This window comes from Loxodonta africana, chromosome 4 (assembly GCF_030014295.1).
Source record: "Loxodonta africana isolate mLoxAfr1 chromosome 4, mLoxAfr1.hap2, whole genome shotgun sequence".
Lineage (NCBI taxonomy): Eukaryota > Metazoa > Chordata > Mammalia > Proboscidea > Elephantidae > Loxodonta > Loxodonta africana.
The window spans coordinates 141,695,513-141,715,135 of NC_087345.1; the positions used below are offsets into that span (position 1 = coordinate 141,695,513).

General features: G+C 43.6%; 1 protein-coding gene across 3 annotated transcripts in view; it reads right to left on the reverse strand.

Moving 5' to 3' along the window:
* ADA2 (adenosine deaminase 2) overlaps positions 1 to 16,304 on the reverse strand; it is a 30,123-nt gene extending 13,819 nt beyond the window's left edge. Inside the window, exons 1-5 of one of the 3 annotated variants that reach the window (XM_023548974.2) lie at positions 16,178 to 16,304; positions 13,482 to 13,576; positions 13,058 to 13,387; positions 11,460 to 11,685; positions 10,140 to 10,350 (exon numbers count right to left, since the gene is read on the reverse strand). In XM_023548974.2, coding sequence (XP_023404742.1) covers positions 10,140 to 10,350; positions 11,460 to 11,685; positions 13,058 to 13,379 — 759 coding nt within the window. In that variant the 5' untranslated portion in view covers positions 13,380 to 13,387; positions 13,482 to 13,576; positions 16,178 to 16,304. Of the gene's footprint in view, positions 1 to 10,139; positions 10,351 to 11,459; positions 11,686 to 13,057; positions 13,388 to 13,481; positions 13,770 to 16,177 lie in introns of those variants that run through there. The other 2 variants (XM_023548975.2, XM_023548973.2) reach the window with 2 other exon arrangements.
* Positions 16,305 to 19,623: the final 3,319 nt, after the last annotated feature.

A 19,623-nucleotide genomic window follows, 5' to 3' on the forward strand; every position in this document is an offset into this window, starting at 1 on the left:
TAATTTTAAGATGCTCTTTGTCTTTTCATTCTCATTCTCTCATGGGTGTACAGTAGAATTGTCTAGAAACTGCATGGTATGTGGTGATGTCATGGCTCCGGCAGTTAATGGATTGTGTGCTTGTGTATTACTGTGTTCTAAAAATGTCTGTTTTAATTTCTAGTACAGTACACATCAGTAGATAAAATCCACATAAACAAAAGCTCTTTGGTGTCCTCAAAAATTTTAAGAATACAAAGGGGTCCTGGGACCAAAAAGATTGAGAACCAGTGTTTTAACTCAACCCAGAATTGCTACTTGAAATAGTCTTGGCATTGCCCAGAGGTTAGCAGCAGGGAAAAATAGTCTTCAGTGCTGTATCACTACTGAGGCACCTGCCCAGATACCCCAACGGGATTATGAGTCCCTTGAGGGTAGGGTCCAAGTAGTTTTTATCCCTCATCTCCCCTCCTCTTGCACCAGAGTAGGCACTCCATAAATAACTCTTCTTAATTTAAGAAGAGTGCTGTTCATTGTGGAATTGTAAAAGTACCAGGCACATTTTAGGAAATGGATGAATAGATGGCTGTTTGTGCAAGTGTTCCATGGAGAAAAGAAAGAAGCAAAAGACAAAATAAAAAAACAACAGATGATAATTCTGCCTAAAAGGAGATCCCTGTCAGATTAATCAAGTATGCAGAACTATGCAAATGATGCAACCAGAGGCATGATGGGGGCTTGCATATGGCAGTGGTTCCAAGTCATCAATCCTGTCAATCTAGTGCTTATCTCTAGAGAAGTCTGGGACCCCTGCCTTCCAGGGTTCAAACCCCACTGCTAGTTCCCATAGCATGGAGCTCCACAAAGTCGGAATCTGGCCTCTGGGGCTGCAGATGCTGAAGCGGCATTCAGAATGGTTTCCTAGTCTACTGATGCCCCCAGTAAATCAACGCCTTGGCTGCCTCTGCCCTGCCTTCCTGCAGCTACAGTCTCTTGCAAAGAAACTGCCGGCTGGACAGAAGTGCCAGAAAAGGATCTGAATGCTCAAGAGCACCCTATTTGAAGGAGTGGGAGACCTCTCTCTGGAGTTGGGGAAGACCTGCAACTCCACACAGCCTCACAGCTAGTGTGGTTAGATACTGCTAATGAACCCAGGGTTACAGAAGGTTCTCAGCTGATGTGGGGGGTCTGGGGAGCCTTCTTAATTCAGATTGGAGATCCAGTCTGTCCCAAATCAATCATACCTCATAGGGCTATTGCAAGGGCCAAATGAATTAGTATTTGCAAAACATTTAGAAATGATAACTCTCAATAATAACTATTATTATTACACATCTATCACCAGGTCTCAAAAAAGCAACTCAGAACCTACAGTTGTCTTAGGAAGATGAGTTAATAATTCAGAATTAAATAATTTGTAAGCATGGGTAAATGATACAAAAAGCTGCTCTATCCATTTGATTAAGTCTTGAATTAAAAGTACATGGAACTCAATTTAGATTATCTCAATTTTTAACTGTAGTTTAACTGAGAAACTATAAATCTGTGGGGAACTTATTTGAACTACATACTATTTACATAAACTGATAAAAGGTTCAAAGTTTTATTGTCTAATATATGAGGGAGAAATAAAGTTTTGAAGCAGGAAGGAACCGTTAGGGAAACTTGGGAGCAGAGAGCTGCTCAAATTCACACAATCAGCTTGTATTAGACCATAAACTAGAACCCAAAGTTTCTAACTTCCAATGCATTTAATGGAGTCCCTCAAGAGCTCACCTACTAACCTGAAAGTTGGTGTTTTAAACCCACCCAGAAGTGCCTCAGAAGAAAAGCCTGTGATCTGTTCCTGAAAGATCACAGCCTGGAAAACCCTATGGAAAGCAGTTCTACTCTAATGGGGTTGACATGAGTCGGAATCAACTCAACAGCAATTGGTTCGGTTTTTTCTTGGTTTAATGCAATTGACTTTCACTGCTAGAGCATCATAAATTCCACAAGTATTAACTGAACTTCTACAATGTGCCCAGTGTGTACCCAGAGCTCCACATCCATCATCTCATTTAATCCTCAAACTACTCTGTTAGGTAGATATCATTTTATAGATGAGGATATGGAGGCCTTAAAAGGTTAAAGAACTCAGCCTCACCCCATATTTGAAGGGGGCTGAATATCTGCTGAAAGTCAGCATGACGTTTACCCTGAGGTGCCTTCCTCCCTAAGGGTGGCCCCAGCCCTCACCAATTCCATATTCTAGACAGCGTCAGCTGCACACTAGAATCACAGGGACTGGTGATGCTGGTTCCCACTCCAGAGCAACGAAATCAGAATCTCTGGGGGTAGAAACCGGTGTTTTTAAACTCCCCAGGTGATTACCGTTGATAGCCAGGGTCTAGCGCTACCATTTCTGCAGATTCAATAGAAAAGTAAACAGCACAATTACAACATAGTAGAATAAGCGCTACCACAAAGAGGAGCAATTGAGAGGGGCCCTAGCCTCGATAGTATTCTTGCAGAGTAACACCAAGAACACCAGTATTCAGCAACAATTTTCAAAAAACTGTCTGCCAACCAAACCAAAAACCCACTGCCATCGAGTCAATTCAGACTCATAGCAACCCTATAGGACAGAGTAGAACCACCCTATAAGGTTTCCGAAGAGTGCCTGGGTGGATTCGAACTGCCTGACCTTTTGGTTAGCAGCCGTAGCTCTTAACCACTATGCCACCAAGGTTTCCTTCTGCCAAGAATCCAGGAAAAAGTGTGTGTGTTTGGGGATGTGGTAGGAGGGCAATAGGAGCGCTTGTTACACACAGCATCCACCAAAAATGTCTGGGGGCGACCATCAAGGTTCTCTTTCCCACCGACATGTCTCCCATCAGTAAGTGCCAGCAGGGCGGTCTGCTGTTGCTAATCCTTTTGGGTCTCTTAAGAGTACCACACCAAAAACTTGCCTAGGCCCAGTCTGAGCGTCAGATTTGGGCAGTGGGGGAAGGGGCCGGAGCCCAGGACAGAAGACCCGCCTAGCAACTGTTGCTATAGGCTAGTAGCCTTTGTTATAGAGCATTAGTAACACAATAGGAGGCTGAGCAGCCAGGATAGTCCATCAACATCATCCCCAGGCTCTGAATTAGCCCCACAGCCAAGAAGGGGGAGGTAATGCGGCTCAGCAAAAGAATTCCAGTGAAGACTGTTTTTAGTTGTTAATGTGTTGATGGCTCCCCCTACTCTGGCTAATGGGGGGCATTAAGGCACAGACTCTCCATTGCAAGAAGCCTTTGTTCGAGGGTCAGGCCAGGACAAATGGTCTATCCCATCCCCCTCAGTGTCCACCGGAATCAGAAATCCCAGCAGCCCTCTACCTTCTAGGAAGGCTGGCTGGAGTGGGGTGGGGGGTGTAAAGAGGGGAGCAAGGACGGGAGCGAGGCAGTGTCCTCCCGCAAGTTGCCTATCCTAGAGTCCTACTCCTGTCATGTCAAACTCAGTAAGGAGAAAATACCCACCACAGTAAAGGGGGAGGGATGCAACAGGAAAGCATTGCTTCAGCCTTTCTCTCCAATCCATTTTCTCAGCAACTTCCCCAGATACATCCCCACTAGGCTCAAGATGAAAGTCACAGACCTCAAACCCACCAAGAGCCAAACCATCTCAGCAATTTTTTCCCTCCCTTCTCTTGGGAACCCTCGTGGCATAGTGGTTAAGTACTAAGCCTGTTTAACCAAGAGGGTTGGCAGTTCAAATCCACCAGGTGCTCCTTGGAAACTCTATGTGGCTCTACTATGAGTCAGAATCGACTTGGCTGCAATGGGTTTGGGGTTTTTTTTGTTTTGTTTTGTTTTTCTTGTCACCCTCCAAGAGCCGGAGGTTGTATAAGATTAAGAGATGGCTCTCAGCACTCACGCTGAAGACACTGCCGGGATTTGTCCAGTGGGAAGCTACTCCCCTGCCAGGGGCTAGTTCTAGGTAAAGCACCAACTCAGCTCATCCTAGGGAATGTCATTTCCCCTCAGGAAGTAACAAAACAAAACAAAAAAAGCTGGATATCCTCCCTGAGAGCTTCTTTTGAGATGAAGGTGGCTGCCCTGAAGCTCAGAAAGCCCAGCGCAATGGGAAAAGCACTGAATTTGGGAGTGCAGCCTCTATCTGGTCACCTGTTACTACCATCATGGCCTTAGTGAGCCTCAGTTTCCACATTTAGGAAATGAATTAATATCTTTTCTTCCACTCAGTCTCAGATGCCTTGTAGGCAAAGTGCTTTGTAAAGGTCAAAGTGAATTAAGCCCTTTCTCAAAGTGTGGTCTGGGTCATCCATCTGCATCAAACCACTTAAGGGCTAGTTAACATTGTAGTTTCCTGACCCCACCCTACAGCATCACTCAGAATCAGAATTCTGGGAGGTCAGGGTCCAAAAGCAGGAACCTTAAAGAGTACCTCCAAAGTACTCCTATGTACCCCAAAGTTTGAGAACTACCACCAACAAGTGTGATTTCATTGTTGGTGCCTGCCGAGGATATTAGAAAATATAAGAGCTGGTGCCAGTCTGAAATAACCCACAATTTAGTTGGAAAATCAGTACTTATGTGTTATGACATAAATAACATGAGGTAACAAAAGAGGGGGCCTGGAGAAAAACACGAAGGAAGACAAAGGAGGGGAATACTGAATGCCACAGGACAAGGAAGGCAGTGAAGGACCTGATACACTAAGGAGGCAGGACTTAAGTGGGCCCAGAGAGGAGGCTGGGGCTTAGATGGGGCAGGTCTGTGGTGGAGAGAAGAGTTTTCCAGGCCAAACACATGGGAATAAATTGTGCCAGCTCATCTCTTTCAAGAATCCTGTTCTCTCCAGAAGATGGATCAGGGCCTCTCTCTTCTTTTAAAAGGATTGTTCTCTTTATCATTTAGCACTGAATGCACTGATCCATAATTTTTTGTACCTAGGTCTTTTTTTTTTTTTTTTTTTTAGGTCTTATCTACTCCGCTCACAAAACTGATGAAAGCTCTACTGAGGAGCCAAGGACAGCCTCACTTCACCTCTCAAGAACTCAGAAAAAGGATTATAAGTGTGTGCTCAGATAGCTAAACTGTCAAACAGACAGCAGATCCAAGTGGAGATATGCAAAGTCTCCTGGGAGGCTGGACTCAGCAGGGCCCAGCCTAAAGATAACCTTACTGAGGTATTAACATATCTAAGGAAAAAGGTGGGTCAGTCCCGCAGGCAAAGAAAAAGGAGAGTTGAGACTTGAAGCTTGGTTTCCTACAAAGAGAGAGGGAGCCCTGACCCACAACTAGAATAACTGGTTCTTGAAGCAGGTGTGGGTCCCGGTGGCACAGTGGTTAAAGTGCTCGGCTGCTAACTGAAAGGTCGATGGTTAGAACCCACCAGCTGCTCCACGGTAGAAAGATGCTTCCATAAAAATTTACAGCCTTGGAAGCCCTGTGTGGCAGTTTTACTCTATAGGGTCACTATGAGTCAGAATCAACTCAAGAGCCTCTGAAGCCCCAGTGGTACAGTGGTTAAGAGCTTAGCTGCTAACCAAAAGGCCAGCAGTTCAAATCCACCAGCTGCTCCTCGGAAATCCCATGGGGCAGTTCTACTCTGTCCTATAGGGTGGCTATGAGTCAGAATCTCCTCAACGGCAACGAGTATGGTTGAGGTTTGGTATAGGGCCTCTAGATGGCAGTGAGCTTGGGTTTGGTTTTTTGGGGGCCAGGTTCATCCTTCATTAGGGAGCCTGTGAGCCATTTACATCAACCTGGGAGTGTTGTTGCTGTTAGCTGCCATTGAGTCGTCCTCCAACTCATGGTGACGCCATGCACAATGGTATCAGGCTGCTGTGATTCACACAGGATTTTCATTGGTTGATTTTCAGAAGTAGATCGCCATGCCTTTCTTCCTAGTCTGCCTTAGCCTGGAAGCTCCACTGAAGCCTCTTCAGCATCATAGAAACAAAACATACAAGCCTCCACTGACAGATGGGTGGTGACTGTGCACAAGGTGCATCGGTCAGGAATCTAACCTGGGTCTCCCTCATGGAAGGTGAAAATTCTACCAGTGAACCAGTGCCTCAAATCAATCTGGGAGTAGTGAAATCAATTTAGGGGGTCCTTTTTTTTTTTTTTTAACCAGCATTAGGGAACCCTGGTGGCGTAGTTGGAAACTCAGGTACTCCTTGGAAACTCTATGGGGCAGTTCTATTCTGTCCCGTAGGGTCGCTATGAGTCAGAATCGACTCGACGGCACTGAGTTAACCAGCACTAAAAAAAAAAAAAAAAAAAGAATGTAAAATATCAGTCATTTTATATTGCAATGTTTCCTGAAACCTTTGTTTCATTTTACAGATGTATGTGGTTTAAGTGTGAGAAACACTACCTTAAATAGGAAATTTTTTGGTTTCATCAGATTCTCCAAAAGGTAACACTGGCCACTTTCTTCTTTGTCTTCTCACCATACCGCATAAACAGTTCTTTAACATCTATAAGAATATTGGTTACATTCATTTCTTTACCTGTTGGTCTCCCCACTGAGAAAGGATTGGGTGTGGATTCTGTCCTATATGCCTTTGTTCACCCAGCACCTAGCGTAGGGCCTGACACAGAGCAGGAGCTTGCAGGTGTTTGATGAAAGGGGAGGGGGGAAGGATTAAGGGAGAAAGATTGAAAAATAAGGGTGGGGTGGTGAATACACTCTGTGTTATGAGTGACTTTCCTTACATGCCAAAGAGTTTGAACTTTATTCCATCAACACTTGGGAATCACAAAAAAGTATATTTCAGGGAGATTAAAGACAAGGTTGGATGTAGAATGGTTTGGAGGAAAATCAGTGAGGAAGCTTCCGTAGTAGAACAGACAGGAAACAGCAATGAGGGTTGGTAGTACTCAAAGGGCAGGAAGAGCCAGGGGAAGGCTTCCTGCAGGGAGCCTCCAGGGCCTTGATCCTGAGCAGACTCCAGTAGAGAGAGCCCCAGGCTGGGAAAAAGGGAAGTTGGGAGTCACCAGGCCCTTGCCCTCCTTGCAGATACCCAGCCAGCACTGCCAGACCCCAACAGCAATGCTCTGCTTCTGCTGGAAGCCACCAGTAATGGGCATATGAGAGACAGGGGGAGCACAGGCTGTCCAGTGCCTCCCTACCCTTTTATACCTTTAAAAACCAGTGTGTTCAAACACTTATGCTCATCCAAAGACTTCACCAAATGAGTAAAAAGATTTACCTACAGGCTTGCAAAAATTTTTAGCTATGGTATTTCCAATCAGCATCTGATCTCTAAAATGTATATGACACCACAAAAACTCAACAACAAAAAGACAAATAACCCAATTAAAAAATGGGCAAAGAATATGAACAGGCACTTTACCAAAGAAGACATTCAGGCTGCTAACAGATACATGAGGAATGCTCACGATCATTAGTCTTTAGAGAAATGCAGATCAAAACTACAATAACATTCCATCTCACCCCAACAAGACTGGCATTAATCCAAAAAACACAAAATAATAAATGTTGCAGAGGTTGTGGAGAGACTGGAATTCTTATACACAAAAGCTAGAAATAGAACTACCATATGATCCAGCAATCCCACTCCTTGGCATATACCTTAAAGAAATAAGAGCCTTCACACGAATAGATATATACACACCCATGTTCATTGTAGCAGTCAAGAAATCAAAAGACGCATTGCATTGGGCAAATCTGCTGTGAAGGACCTCTTCAAAGTGTTGAAGAGCAAAGATGTCACCCTGAAGACTAAGGTGCGCCTGACCCAAGCCATAGTATTTTCAACCACATCACATGCATGTGAAAGCTGGACAATGAATAAGAAAGACTGAAGAAGAGTTGACTCCTTTGAATTGTGGTGCTGGCGAAGAATATTGAATATACCATGGACCGCCAAAAGAACGAACAAATCTGTCTTGGAAGAAGTGTGGCCAGAATGCTCCTTAGAGGCAAGGATGGCGAGACTGCATCTTACATACTTTGGACATGTTGTCAGGAGGGATCAGTCCCTGGAGAAGGACATCATGCTTGGCAGAGTACAGGGTCAGCAGAAGAAAGGAAGACCCTCAAGGAGGTGGATTGACACAGTGGCTGCAACAATGAGCTCAAGCATACCAACGATTGTAAGGAAGGCGCAGGACCAGGCAGTGTTTCGTTCTGTTGTGCATAGGGTTGCTATGAGTCGGAACCGACTCAACGGCACCTAACAACAACAACAACATGTTCATTGTAGCACTGTTTACAATAGCAAAAAGATGGAAGCAACCAAGGTGGCCATAGATGGATGAATGGATAAATAAATTATGGTATGTTTACATAAAAAAAAAAAAAAAAAAAATGGAATAGTACACAACAATTAAGAACAATGATGAATCTGTGAAACATTTCATAACATGGCACAATCTGGAAGACATTTTGCTGAGTGAAATTAGTCAGTTGTAAAAGGACAAATGTTTGAAGCCACTATTACAAGAACTCTAGATAAAATTTAAACACAGAAGAAAATATTCTTCGATGATTACGAGGGTGTGGAGGGAAGTAGAGGGATATTCACTAACTAGATAGTAGACAAAAATTATTTTAGCTGAAGGGAAGGGCAACACACAACACAGGGGAAGTCAGTACAACTGGACTAAATAAAAAGCAAAGAATTTTCCTGAATATAACCAATGGTTTAAAGAACAGAGTAGCAGGGATGGGGGCCTGGGGACATGGTTTCAGGGGACATTTAGGTCAACTGGCATAATAAAATGCGTTAAGAGAACATTCTGCATCCCACTTTGGTGAGAGACATCTGGGGTCTTAGGTGCCAGCAAGCAGCCATCTAAACCCCCTCCCCCCCAAAAGGAAACCTTGGTGGTGTAGTGGTTAAATGCTACAGCTGATAACCAAAGGGTGTGCAGTTTGAATCCACCAGGCATCTAAGATGCATCAATTGGTTTCGAGCTACCTGGAGCAAGGAAGAATGAAGAACACCAAAGGCATATGGTAAAGATGAGCCTAAGAGATAGAAAGGGCCACACAAACCAGAGACTCCATCAGTCTGAGACCAGAAGAACTAGGTGGTGTCCGGCTACCACCGGTCACTGCCCTGACAGGGAACACAACAGAGAATCCCTGATGGAGCAGGAGAACAGTGGGATGCAGATCTCAAATTCTTGTAAAAAGGCCAGGCTTAATGGTCTGACTGAACTGGAGGGACCCTGACGGTCACGGTCCCGTTGTTAGCCCAATATTGGAACCATTCCCGAAGCCAACTCAACAGACAGGGATTGGACTGGACTGTAAGATAGACAACGATACTGGTAAGGAGTGAGCTGCGTGGCTCAAGTAGACAGTTGAGACTATGTGGGTGGGCAACTCCTGTCTGGTGGTAAGATGAGCAGGAAGAGGCGGACAGGAGCTGGTTGAATGGACACAGAGAATACAGGGTGGAGAGGAGGAATGTGCTGTCTCATTAGCAGAAGAGCAGGTAGGAGTACACAGGAAGGTGTGTATAACTTTTTGTCTGAGAGATTGACTTGATCTGTAAACTTTCACCTAAAGCACAATAAATAAATAGATAGATAAATAAAACCAGTGTGCTAGTATGAAACCTGTTTTTACACATTAACCCTGCCCCAATTCTATTTCTGACAGCTTCTGTGACTACAGCATTGCCCATAAAAAGCCAAACCAAACACGTTGCCATTGAGTTGATCCGGACTCATGGATTGACTATAGAAGTCCCCACTTAAAATGCAACTACGTTCCACAGAAAGGACCCCTCAGGAGCTCATCCACCATTGTCACATGGGACTAGATCCATGACCAGATTCATCAGCAAAAGCATTGTTGTAAGGGACTCAGGGATGTGAAAGAAGACATGTCATGAAAGGTCCCAGCATCCAGGCCAAGGTCCAAGACCAGGGAACCCCCAGCACCTAGGAGGCACCGTGCAGCCCGTGGAAGGGAGAAGAGCAGTGAGGGTAATGGCCACAGTTCTGCTTAGGCCAGTGCAGTCCATTTGGGGATCCCCTTGTACTAGTGACCTGGGGGAGGAATTCATGAGCATTCAGTCTTCTCACCAGCACTAGAGTGGACTCTATGAAGACCAACAGGGTGAGATCTGAAAGTCAAGCACAGAGCAGAGGAGCAATGGAGAAGAAAGGAGAGAAAGGCCAGCTCACCTGAGACAGCTTGGCTCTGAGCTCCAAGTAGATCACGTTGTCCAGGTAGAATTCCTCCAGGCCCTGGAAGATGTAGTCTCTAAACACTGGTGCGTAATGGACAAGGCCAGTGATTGTCGTGAAGATGGTTTCAAACCTTGCCCAAACAGCACTTTGGTTTGCATAAGTCATCTCGGGGTTCTCAGTCATCAGAGTGAAATTCTTCAGCAAGCTGCCCAGGACACAAGCGTTTGTGTGTGAAGGAGCACGCTTCAGGCCATTGCATACAGGCACCTGTAGGGTTTCTACACGCCTGGCTTCTCCCACCCAAAAGCAAACCAGGACGTGAGGGTGATAAGGAGGAGGCAAAAGGTAGTATCCCTGGCTCTCCGACCCAAGGGCTCCATCCCGTGACCAGGTAGCTGGCTGTAGCCTTTGTACTCCCCAGTAGGCAGCTCAGGAGGTTGGCTCACCCAGCCAGGCTCTCCTATTCTCCCTCCATTTGCTTAGCCCATCTGACTTTTAGGTACTTACATTGAGACCAAGCTCTCTTTGAGTAGTACAAAAATAAATAAATAAAGCCCAATGTCATCAAGTAGACTCTGACAATCCCATGTTACAAAGTAGAATTGCCCCATAGGGTTCTCCTAGTGGAAGAAGATTACCAGGCCTTCCTCTCTTGTACCACTGGGTGGGTTTGACCTTCTTTGGGTGATATAGTTTACATCCCAGATCTGCCATTTATGAGCTGTGTGGCCTTGGACCACTTACTTAACCATGCTGAGCTTCATGTTTCTTATTTCATAAAGGTAAATAGCCTCATGAAAGTACTCTGTAGGTTGTTCTATGACTAAAAGAAGTGTTTTATAACATTACTATACAAGTAACAATACTATGATTTCTTATAATATTACTTCTTTATATTATTATATACTATTTTTATAGTATATATTATAATATTACTACTTATAATAATATTACTATAAAAGTTTGTTAAGTTGCTTTAGCGTGTTTTTAAACTGTTTCATCTACCAGCTGCTTGTTATCATCCCAGGAGCTGGCCTCATTGATCATCAAGACAAATTTCATTTTATGCAACAACAGCGTTGCTGATCAAATCAGGTTTTTAAATGCACCAGGAACTTACTATGGGAAGAAACGGCACTAAAAGCTTTTGTGAAGCAAAATACTCGTCTGTAAAGTTAAAAAGAAAACACCTCCTGATTTTTTTTTTTTTAGGCCAAATTTTTGTATAAGAGTTTGTACCAAGTGACACACACCTGCATACTGCATGTTACCTATGACAGGTGTGCAACCCCTGTTTTCTGGATCACCACTCACCTGTTGTCAAACTCAGTGACGTTCTTCAGATCTTTTCTATACTGCTCCAGCAAAATCCACTTTGAACATCCTTCTTGACTGGGGGTGGGAGGGGTTGGGTGAGCAAATTTGAACCACAAGGTCCCTTTTGCAGTGAAACAGATATGGCAGTGGGGCCTGTAGGTGACATTTTTCACCAGCCAGTCCACATCCACCATGCCAAAGTCATGGAGGTGTAAGGCAGCCCCTGGAAGGGAAAGAAGACGGTGAGGGAAGTGAAAGAAGGGAAGCCCTGATTTCAGGGTTAGGGGCTTGTGAGGATGGTGCCAATGGACAAGAAGTGGAAGGCGTAAGAATTTTTATCTGGCCAAGTTCTTCTGGAGAAAAATATATCTTTATCACTCTAGCTCCAAGACCTGATCTATTTCTTGCTTTTGTCTTCCCATTACGGCCACTGCCTTCTTTGCTGTAGCAAAGAATGAGGCTTCCTTATCTTCCTCGCTCATTAGTCAGAAACCATAAGTGTGTCGGGTGTGGAATCAGAAGACTAGAGTTCAAGTGGTGCTCCACCAGCTTCTAGCTCTCTGTTTGGAGCCCATGTCTTTAAATAAGGCCTCTGCATCCCACACTGGATAAAGGGATGTTAACAAGAGTGAGCTGCAGGCACCCAGGCCCTGCTTGTACAGCTGCTGTTGGTCCCCTTACTCTTCTCCCCAGCCCCCCACCCACATGCTTGCTTCTCATTCTCTGCTGAAGGCCAGTACCTGTGGGGCTTTTGACCTGCAGGCTTTGCCATTTGGGGCCCCATGCTGGCCCTTCAGACTTCTGCCAGTTTTGACCCCAGTGCATGTCAAGGCACAGTATACACTGTCCCTTTGCTCTTCCTGCTCTACGCAGTACCTGGTCCTGACACTGAACCTGTGGCAGGTGTCCCAGGTGTGTGAGGCTGGAGCGTCTCTATCTCTAAGCCTTACGTTCCCCGTCAACTGAGAATGACAAGATACACTCTACCAATCTCACAGTTATTTTTATTTTAATCTTAACTTATAACATTTAAATAAAGCAAGGTATAGAAAAGTAAGTGGCAAACTGCTATTTCTATGTATGAGATTATAATTATTTTACTATTCATGGAAATTTGTTTATACCACCTGGTGATACTATATCATATTGTATCCTATTTGGTGACTGAGTCCCTGGAATAGGAACAGGAGAATGAGGTGAAAGGAAAGATGTGAAGGGAATAACAATATTCTACAGGCCCTGTACACTGTCTTATGGCCAGACACTTTTCCAGCTTTGTCAGGGAAGACCAGTAACAACCAGGGACAACTCCCCACCCACACAACCCCACTACTGCCTCTCTGAAGCTGAGTTCCCTCAGAAGCAAGGTTTCTGGTTTTGAGGGTGAACCTGCAGCTACCATCAAACATGCCTTCCTAGTTTTCCAGAGAGGACAATGGATCAGGGTTGCTGAGTGGCATTCCCAGCTACTCTGCTGAGTACTTCTTTAGATACTGTCCTTGTTAAGAATAATAAGTAGCACAGACTTCCAATAAGCAGCTAGAAGTTTCCCCATACCTTCCCGGGGCCCCCAAACTGCCCCTCTCCAAACCTACCTTTTGGCATCTTCTTCAGGATATGGAACACCTCACTTTCCTCAATGAGTTTCTTGGCCTGGAAAAAGTGCATGCTGGGTGGGAACCTCTGGGTCCTCATGGCCTCGGTTATCTCAGCCTTTTTGAATGTCATGAGCTTCCCATTGGCCTGTTCCTCTTCTTCCTTCAGCACAAGTTGCCCACCCAGCCGTGCCATCTTCTCTCTCTTTATCAGCTCATTCCGTGCCTCATCTATGGATATGGTTGAGCAGGACAAAGGCAACACCACAGCCAAAAGGAGGGGGAGCAGGGCTGCCTGCCTAGATGGGCCACCCACCGACATTGCGATGCCTAGAAGAGGAAATTGATCAGATTGAGACTCAACAAAGCTAAAAAAATTTTTTTTAGAAAGGGGGAATGAGTAAGTGAAAATCTACATATTTACCTGTGGAACTCTCACTTCCTTTCTCCCACCCTGTTCTCAGATAACCAGCAGGCAGGATATTGAAGGATTTTTTTCTGAGACCCCAGAGAAAAGACCTATAGGTACAGAAATGTAAGAGGTTCCTAAATATGAGGTCTCATTATAGGGAAGCTTTTCAGTCAGCAAGCTTTGCTCACACAAAGAGAAAGAAACTGCAATCAGATTTTTAGAGTTTTACTTTTAAATACATCCAGAGCTCAGAACAGTGGATCACGAGACATTTGAGGAAAGTCTCTAACATGAGAGAGAGAGAGACACACACAGACCAAACTAAAACACACAGAGAGAGGGAACCAGGAAGAAACTGGCAATTCAGGAAATAAAAGAAAAAATGTAAAAGAAGTACAACTATTATCCTTAGAGAAATTAGAAAAAAAAAAAAAAAGACATTGTGTCTATAAAACAGAAACAGATTATAAAAATGAACAGAAAATACAAAAGTTTTTAGAAATTAAAAATATGAAAGCTGAAGTCTAAAAATTTACATAGAAAATATTAAAAGATACAGTTGAAGAAAACACTTAAAAAGTAGGAGAAAATAAAATGAGAGGATTATTGGGCCAGAAAATCCAACACTCAAGAAATAGACATTTCAGAAGGAAAAGAAGAAGAAATAGATGGGAGGAAATAATCAAATAAATAATATAAGAAATTATTCCAGAGCTAAAGACCTGAGTCTCAAAATTGAAAAGACTTGTTGAGTACCTAGCATAGCACAATGAATTATTAATACCCATGCCAAGATACATTGTCTTGATATCTCAGAACACTGGCATTAAAAAATATTCTAAAAGCTTCCAGAGAGTGCCTAGTCCAAGTTGACAGTGAGCAGGAATTTAGCGAAGGAAGGAAAAACAAAAACCTTGCATTTATTAAGAGTTCTCTTTTACCAGGTACTATGTTAAGCATTTCACATGGGTTATCTATTTTAATTGCATTTAAGAATTGTTTATGAATACTTGGAATTATATGTACCAGAACAGAAAGGATGATACAGTATATTGGAAAGAATGAAGACTATAAATTAGGAGACTTCAGGAATAGTCCCAAATTAGTATCAGTCTTTAACTGTGAGACCTTGGGCAAATTACTTAGTGTATATCAGTTTCCTCATACATAGTCCAAGTCACCCTTCTTGTAAAAAGGATGAATTAGACTATATTACTGTTTCCCAAAGTGTGATGTGTGTATCATCAGTAAAACCCGTTGCCGTCGAGTAGATTCTGACTCATAGAGACCATGTGGGGCAGAGTAGAACTGCCCCATAGAGCTTCCAAGGCAGGCCTGGTGGATTCGAACTGCTAAACTTTTGGTTAGCAGCCATAGCACCTAACCACTACGCCACCAGGGTTTCCAGTTTTGCTGATAATGACTATGAATTACTTTGATAAGCATGTAGTATTAAAAAGCGTATTAGCACCTCACACCCATTATGACTATTGTTATTTAGGAGTCCTGGTTGTGCAGTAGTTAAGAGCATTGTCTGCTAACCAAAAGGGCAGCAGTTTGAATCCACCAGCCCCTCCTTGGAAATCCTATGGGGCAGTTCTACTCTGTCCTGTAGGGTCACTACGAGTTGGAATTGACTCTACAGCAACAGGTTTGGTTTTTTTAGCATTGTTATTTAAATTGAACTAAAAAATTTTAAGTAAGTTAATTTAAAGAAAAATGTTAAGTAAATAGAGGTACAGGGATATGACAACAAATAAAAGTTTGGTAAACATTGGACTAGATTACATGCAAGATTCTATCCAGCTCTGGCATTCAATTATTCTATGGTAAATCGAATGCCGAGAGGGAATTTTAGGAAGAACTAGATGGCTGTTTACTCCAGTATCACAGTTACCATAAGGTATATACCTTGAGAATCAGAGAGTTAGACTTGTGAAGAATGCCTTCAACTTCATTAAGTCTTTGCATCTCTCCTCAGACTACAACCAAGTAAGTCTTTGCCCTCATTTGAAATCACCAGAGAAAGTGGGCAGTGACATCTAAGTCACCATCACACCCACCCCTTGCTGCATCTTCCACTTACCAACCCCACCCCATTGTTCCTCTCTCCCTATAGCCGAAGCCACCAAGTTTAGAAATTTTCATCGCTGTCCTCCCTAAGAAGGACCCGAAAATATGAGGGAAAAAAAAAAAAAAAATGAGAGGATTACTGGTCCAGAATTACGTGGCACATCGTCTGGGGACTTTTCCTGACCAGCCAGACAAAAGTTCGTCTAATATTGGCCAGGACTAGCTCAGTCAAACACAAGGAAAAATAATCTATATCAACATTTATTGGTCTACCTACCTCATGTTCTCTCTGTCTCCACAGATTTTTCTTTTACTTATAAAAGAGGGTGTATGAAAATTTAATTAAAATAGTGTGTTTCTAGACCAAGAACAAAGAAACAAACGGTGTATATCTGTGACTTCAATAAAAGTCCTTGGGCCTGCAACCATTTTCAGAAGACTGTTGTGGAAAAAAACCTATGTTCTTCCTCCTGACTGAGAGTTAGAAACTGATTTAAGACGGGGGACTGGGTGGATATTGACAAGTAAACAAAGGCTAAGACCCCAAAGTCCCAGCTGTCAGCTCACAAGCCCAGAGCTCCACCCAGACCTTCACAGCCGCTGTTCAGACCCCTACCCCAGGGAATCCCAGTTACCTCAGAGCAGCTCCAGAAACTACAGACTGTTTGCTTAGTCCCCCCAACAGCTGTGTCAGAAGCACCAGAAAAGTTCACCATCCAGTTTCACTTCCTGTCAGGGCAGGTTTCACTTCACTCCAGCCTCACACTGCACGGGGAGGCAGGGAAGAGGAGGTCTGACAGGGCCTAGGCAGCAAGTGTGTGTGGTGTGTGTTTTTGAGCATATTTGTACGTGTGTGTGTTTCTGTGTGTGCATGGAGGTTTATTTGTGTGTTTGTGGGGAATAGTGGGTGTGTGTGTGTACATATGTTGCTATATGTATTTATGTGCTTGTGTATATGAGGGTTTATGTTGTGTGTGTGAGTTACGTGTGTGCTTATATATGTTTGTGTATGTGCATATAGGTTTATTTGTGTTTGTGTATTTGTGTGGATTTCTGCATGTGTGTATATTTATGTGTTTGTGTGTATGTAAGTTCATGTGTTTGTGCATGTGTTTGTAGGTGGATGATGCGTGTGTTTGTATGTGTGCATATGGGGAGGATTTATGCACGTGTTTGTACGGGTTTATGTGTATGAATGAGTTTATGTGTGTTTGTATGTGAAGGTGTGTGTATATATGCACAGGTCGGTTTATGCATATGTTTGTACGTGTTGTAAGGTCCAGAACGCAGGTTTTTGGACAACAAGCACCACAAATAGGCCCTCCAAAATCTGATCATGAACTTTGGGAAGTGTGCCTTTCCTCAAAATGTGATTGTGGCTTTTGGGGCAACCTATTGGACAGAGGGTAGAAGGCAGATATGATAAAATGTAAATGATTTAGGGAGAAAACACAGGGATATGGGGACAGGGCATTACCAGGAGAGGGAAGAAGCAAGGGTGGGATGTGGGGGAGACTGACAAGAAGAGTAATGGCTCCAAGAGGGAGTAAGTGGACAAAGCACTGATGACCAGGAGCCAGAGGGTTTAAGAGCACTGATGCTGGAGACAGATCTAGCTTTGCCCCCTGCCAGCTATGTGGCCGTAGCCATGTTATTTACCCTCTCTTCAGTTTCTTGATCTGAAAATGGAGATCATAAAAGTACCCACCACACTGAGTCATTATGAGAATTAAATGAGAAATACATGCAAAAAGCCTGGTGTGCAGTAAGTTCTCAATAAATATCAGGAATTACAATTATTGGCACATTTACCTTGGACCCATAATCAGAAAAGGCCAACTGCTAGAAAAAGACACCATGCTTGGTAAAGAAGAGGGCAAATGAAAACAAGAAGGATTGACACAAGAGCCAAAACAATGGACTCGGACATAGCAATGATCGTAAAGACAGCCCAGGACCAGGCAACGTTATATTGTGTTACACCTAAGATCACCACAAGTCGAAGCTGACTCAATGGCAACTAATAACAATTATTGGAAGTGACTGTCGGGATACATCATGCAGGTCACACTAATTAAGAAATGTGAGACCGTGCCAGTGACTTCTATGACACGTACATGGTCTATATACTTGGCCTGCACCCCACTCCTTCCCAGGCCCACTCTCACAGCCTTCCGCCCCTACATTGACTTACAAACCCCACAGCACTTTCAGTTCTTCAGCTCCTAGGCCTCTGGAGCTCCTGGGCTCCTTGTTGCCATCTTCTCAAAAACGTGAGGAGTCATCCATTTAGTAAAGAAGAAATTCTAAAGTGAAAATGTAAAGGAATTAGGAATTTCCCCATTAAGAATGTGCCAAAGTTCAAAATTATTTAATTTTTAAGAAGTCAGAGGAATCAAAAGGAACGCACAAATAGAAAAGAAAAACAAAGTTGACGATTCAAGCAGAAGGGTAAGGCAAGCAAATCACCAGTTTTGAAAATAAATCATTTGAAGATTTTTTTCAAATCCCAGATCAGAACTAAAGATATAGCTTTTCTTTCTAAATGCTTTGATTAGAAGCAGGAACTAATTTTCACATATCAAAGGTTGGCTCTGGGGATTGCAGCTCATGAGCTCGCCAAGGAGAATGGTGAGCCAGCTGGCAGCAGTGGCCCTTGAGCTGGACTTACTAAGTTGGGCAGAACCTTCTCAAGCTTAGATCTTGAGGCAGAAACAAAGAGGAGAATGGCTGGGTGCAAGTACCTGGTCACAGGATCAGAAACAATGAATTGGAGCAGGGAGCAGGCCCAGGAGGAGCTGAAAGGAGGTATGCAATGCTGCTGAGGTTGTGGCTGCTCAGTCCTGAGCCAACATCTTGGTCTTTTGTGGTAGAACCATCTCCACGGGGGGCCTTTTGTGTCTGGAGCCACCTCCAAAAGGAGTCAGCCTCTTTCAGGTGTGACTCAACATTGTCTAACAGAAAATGTGTAGCATCTGATGACAGCAGGAAACAGGGTATAAAATTGTGAGGCCATTTTGGAAGAATATTCTGTCAAGTGCAGGCACCGTAAAATGCGAAACGGGCTGTCGTTTTTAAGCTTTATTGAAGAAGATTGTCAGCAGCAAAAACTGGGCTTATTGTACTCATAATCTGAAAATCTACAGGGCAGAAAATGAGGACCAAATATCTTTTCTTTTTATTTATTTATATCTTTTTTTTTTAATTGTGCTTTAAGTGAAAGTTTACAAATCAAGCTAGTCTCTCACACAAAAATTTATATGCATCTTGCTATGGCCTCCTAGTTGCTCTCTGCCTAATGAGACAACACACTTCTTCTCTCCACCCTGTATTCCTCGTGTCCATTCAGCCAGCTTCTGTCCCCCTCTGTCTTCTCATCTCCCCTCCAGACAGAAGCTGCCCACATAGTCTCAAGTGTCTACTTGAGCCAAGAAGCTCACTCTTTACCAGTATCATTTTGTATCTTATAGTCCAGTCCAATCCCTGTCTGAAGAGTTGGCTTTGGGAATGGTTCCTGTCTTGGGCTAATAGAAGGTCTGGGGACCATGACCCCCAGGGTCCTTCTAGTCTCAGTTAGACCATTAAGTCTGGTCTTTTCACAAGAATTTGAGGTCCGCATCCCACTGTTCTCCTGCTCCCTCAGGGGTTCTCTGTTGTGTTCCCTGTCAGGGCAGTCATCAGTTGTAGCCGGGCACCATCTAGTTCTTCTGGTCTCAAGCTGATGTAGTCTCTGATTTATGTGGCCCTTTCTGTCTCTTGGACTCATAATTACCTTGTGTCTTTGATGTTCTTCAAAGCATCTTTTCAATTACTACAAAACTAAGCCTAAAGGGAGAGAAGCCCAAAAAGGCAAGTGGGTTATGACCCCAAAGTTGGAGACAGGCGTTTTCAAAGTTAGGGATGGTGTAAGTCCACACAAATATATCAGAGTCATTTTCATTAAAACATTTCTTTCTTCCCACCAAAACATGAGTTGTATGCTGTTGTTCTAGCCAAGGGAGAGTTCCCTGTAAAGTTTAAAGTGCTGGATACACCATTTTTACGTAAGTAAGTAAGGTTCTCTGCCCCCAGGATCTAAGAA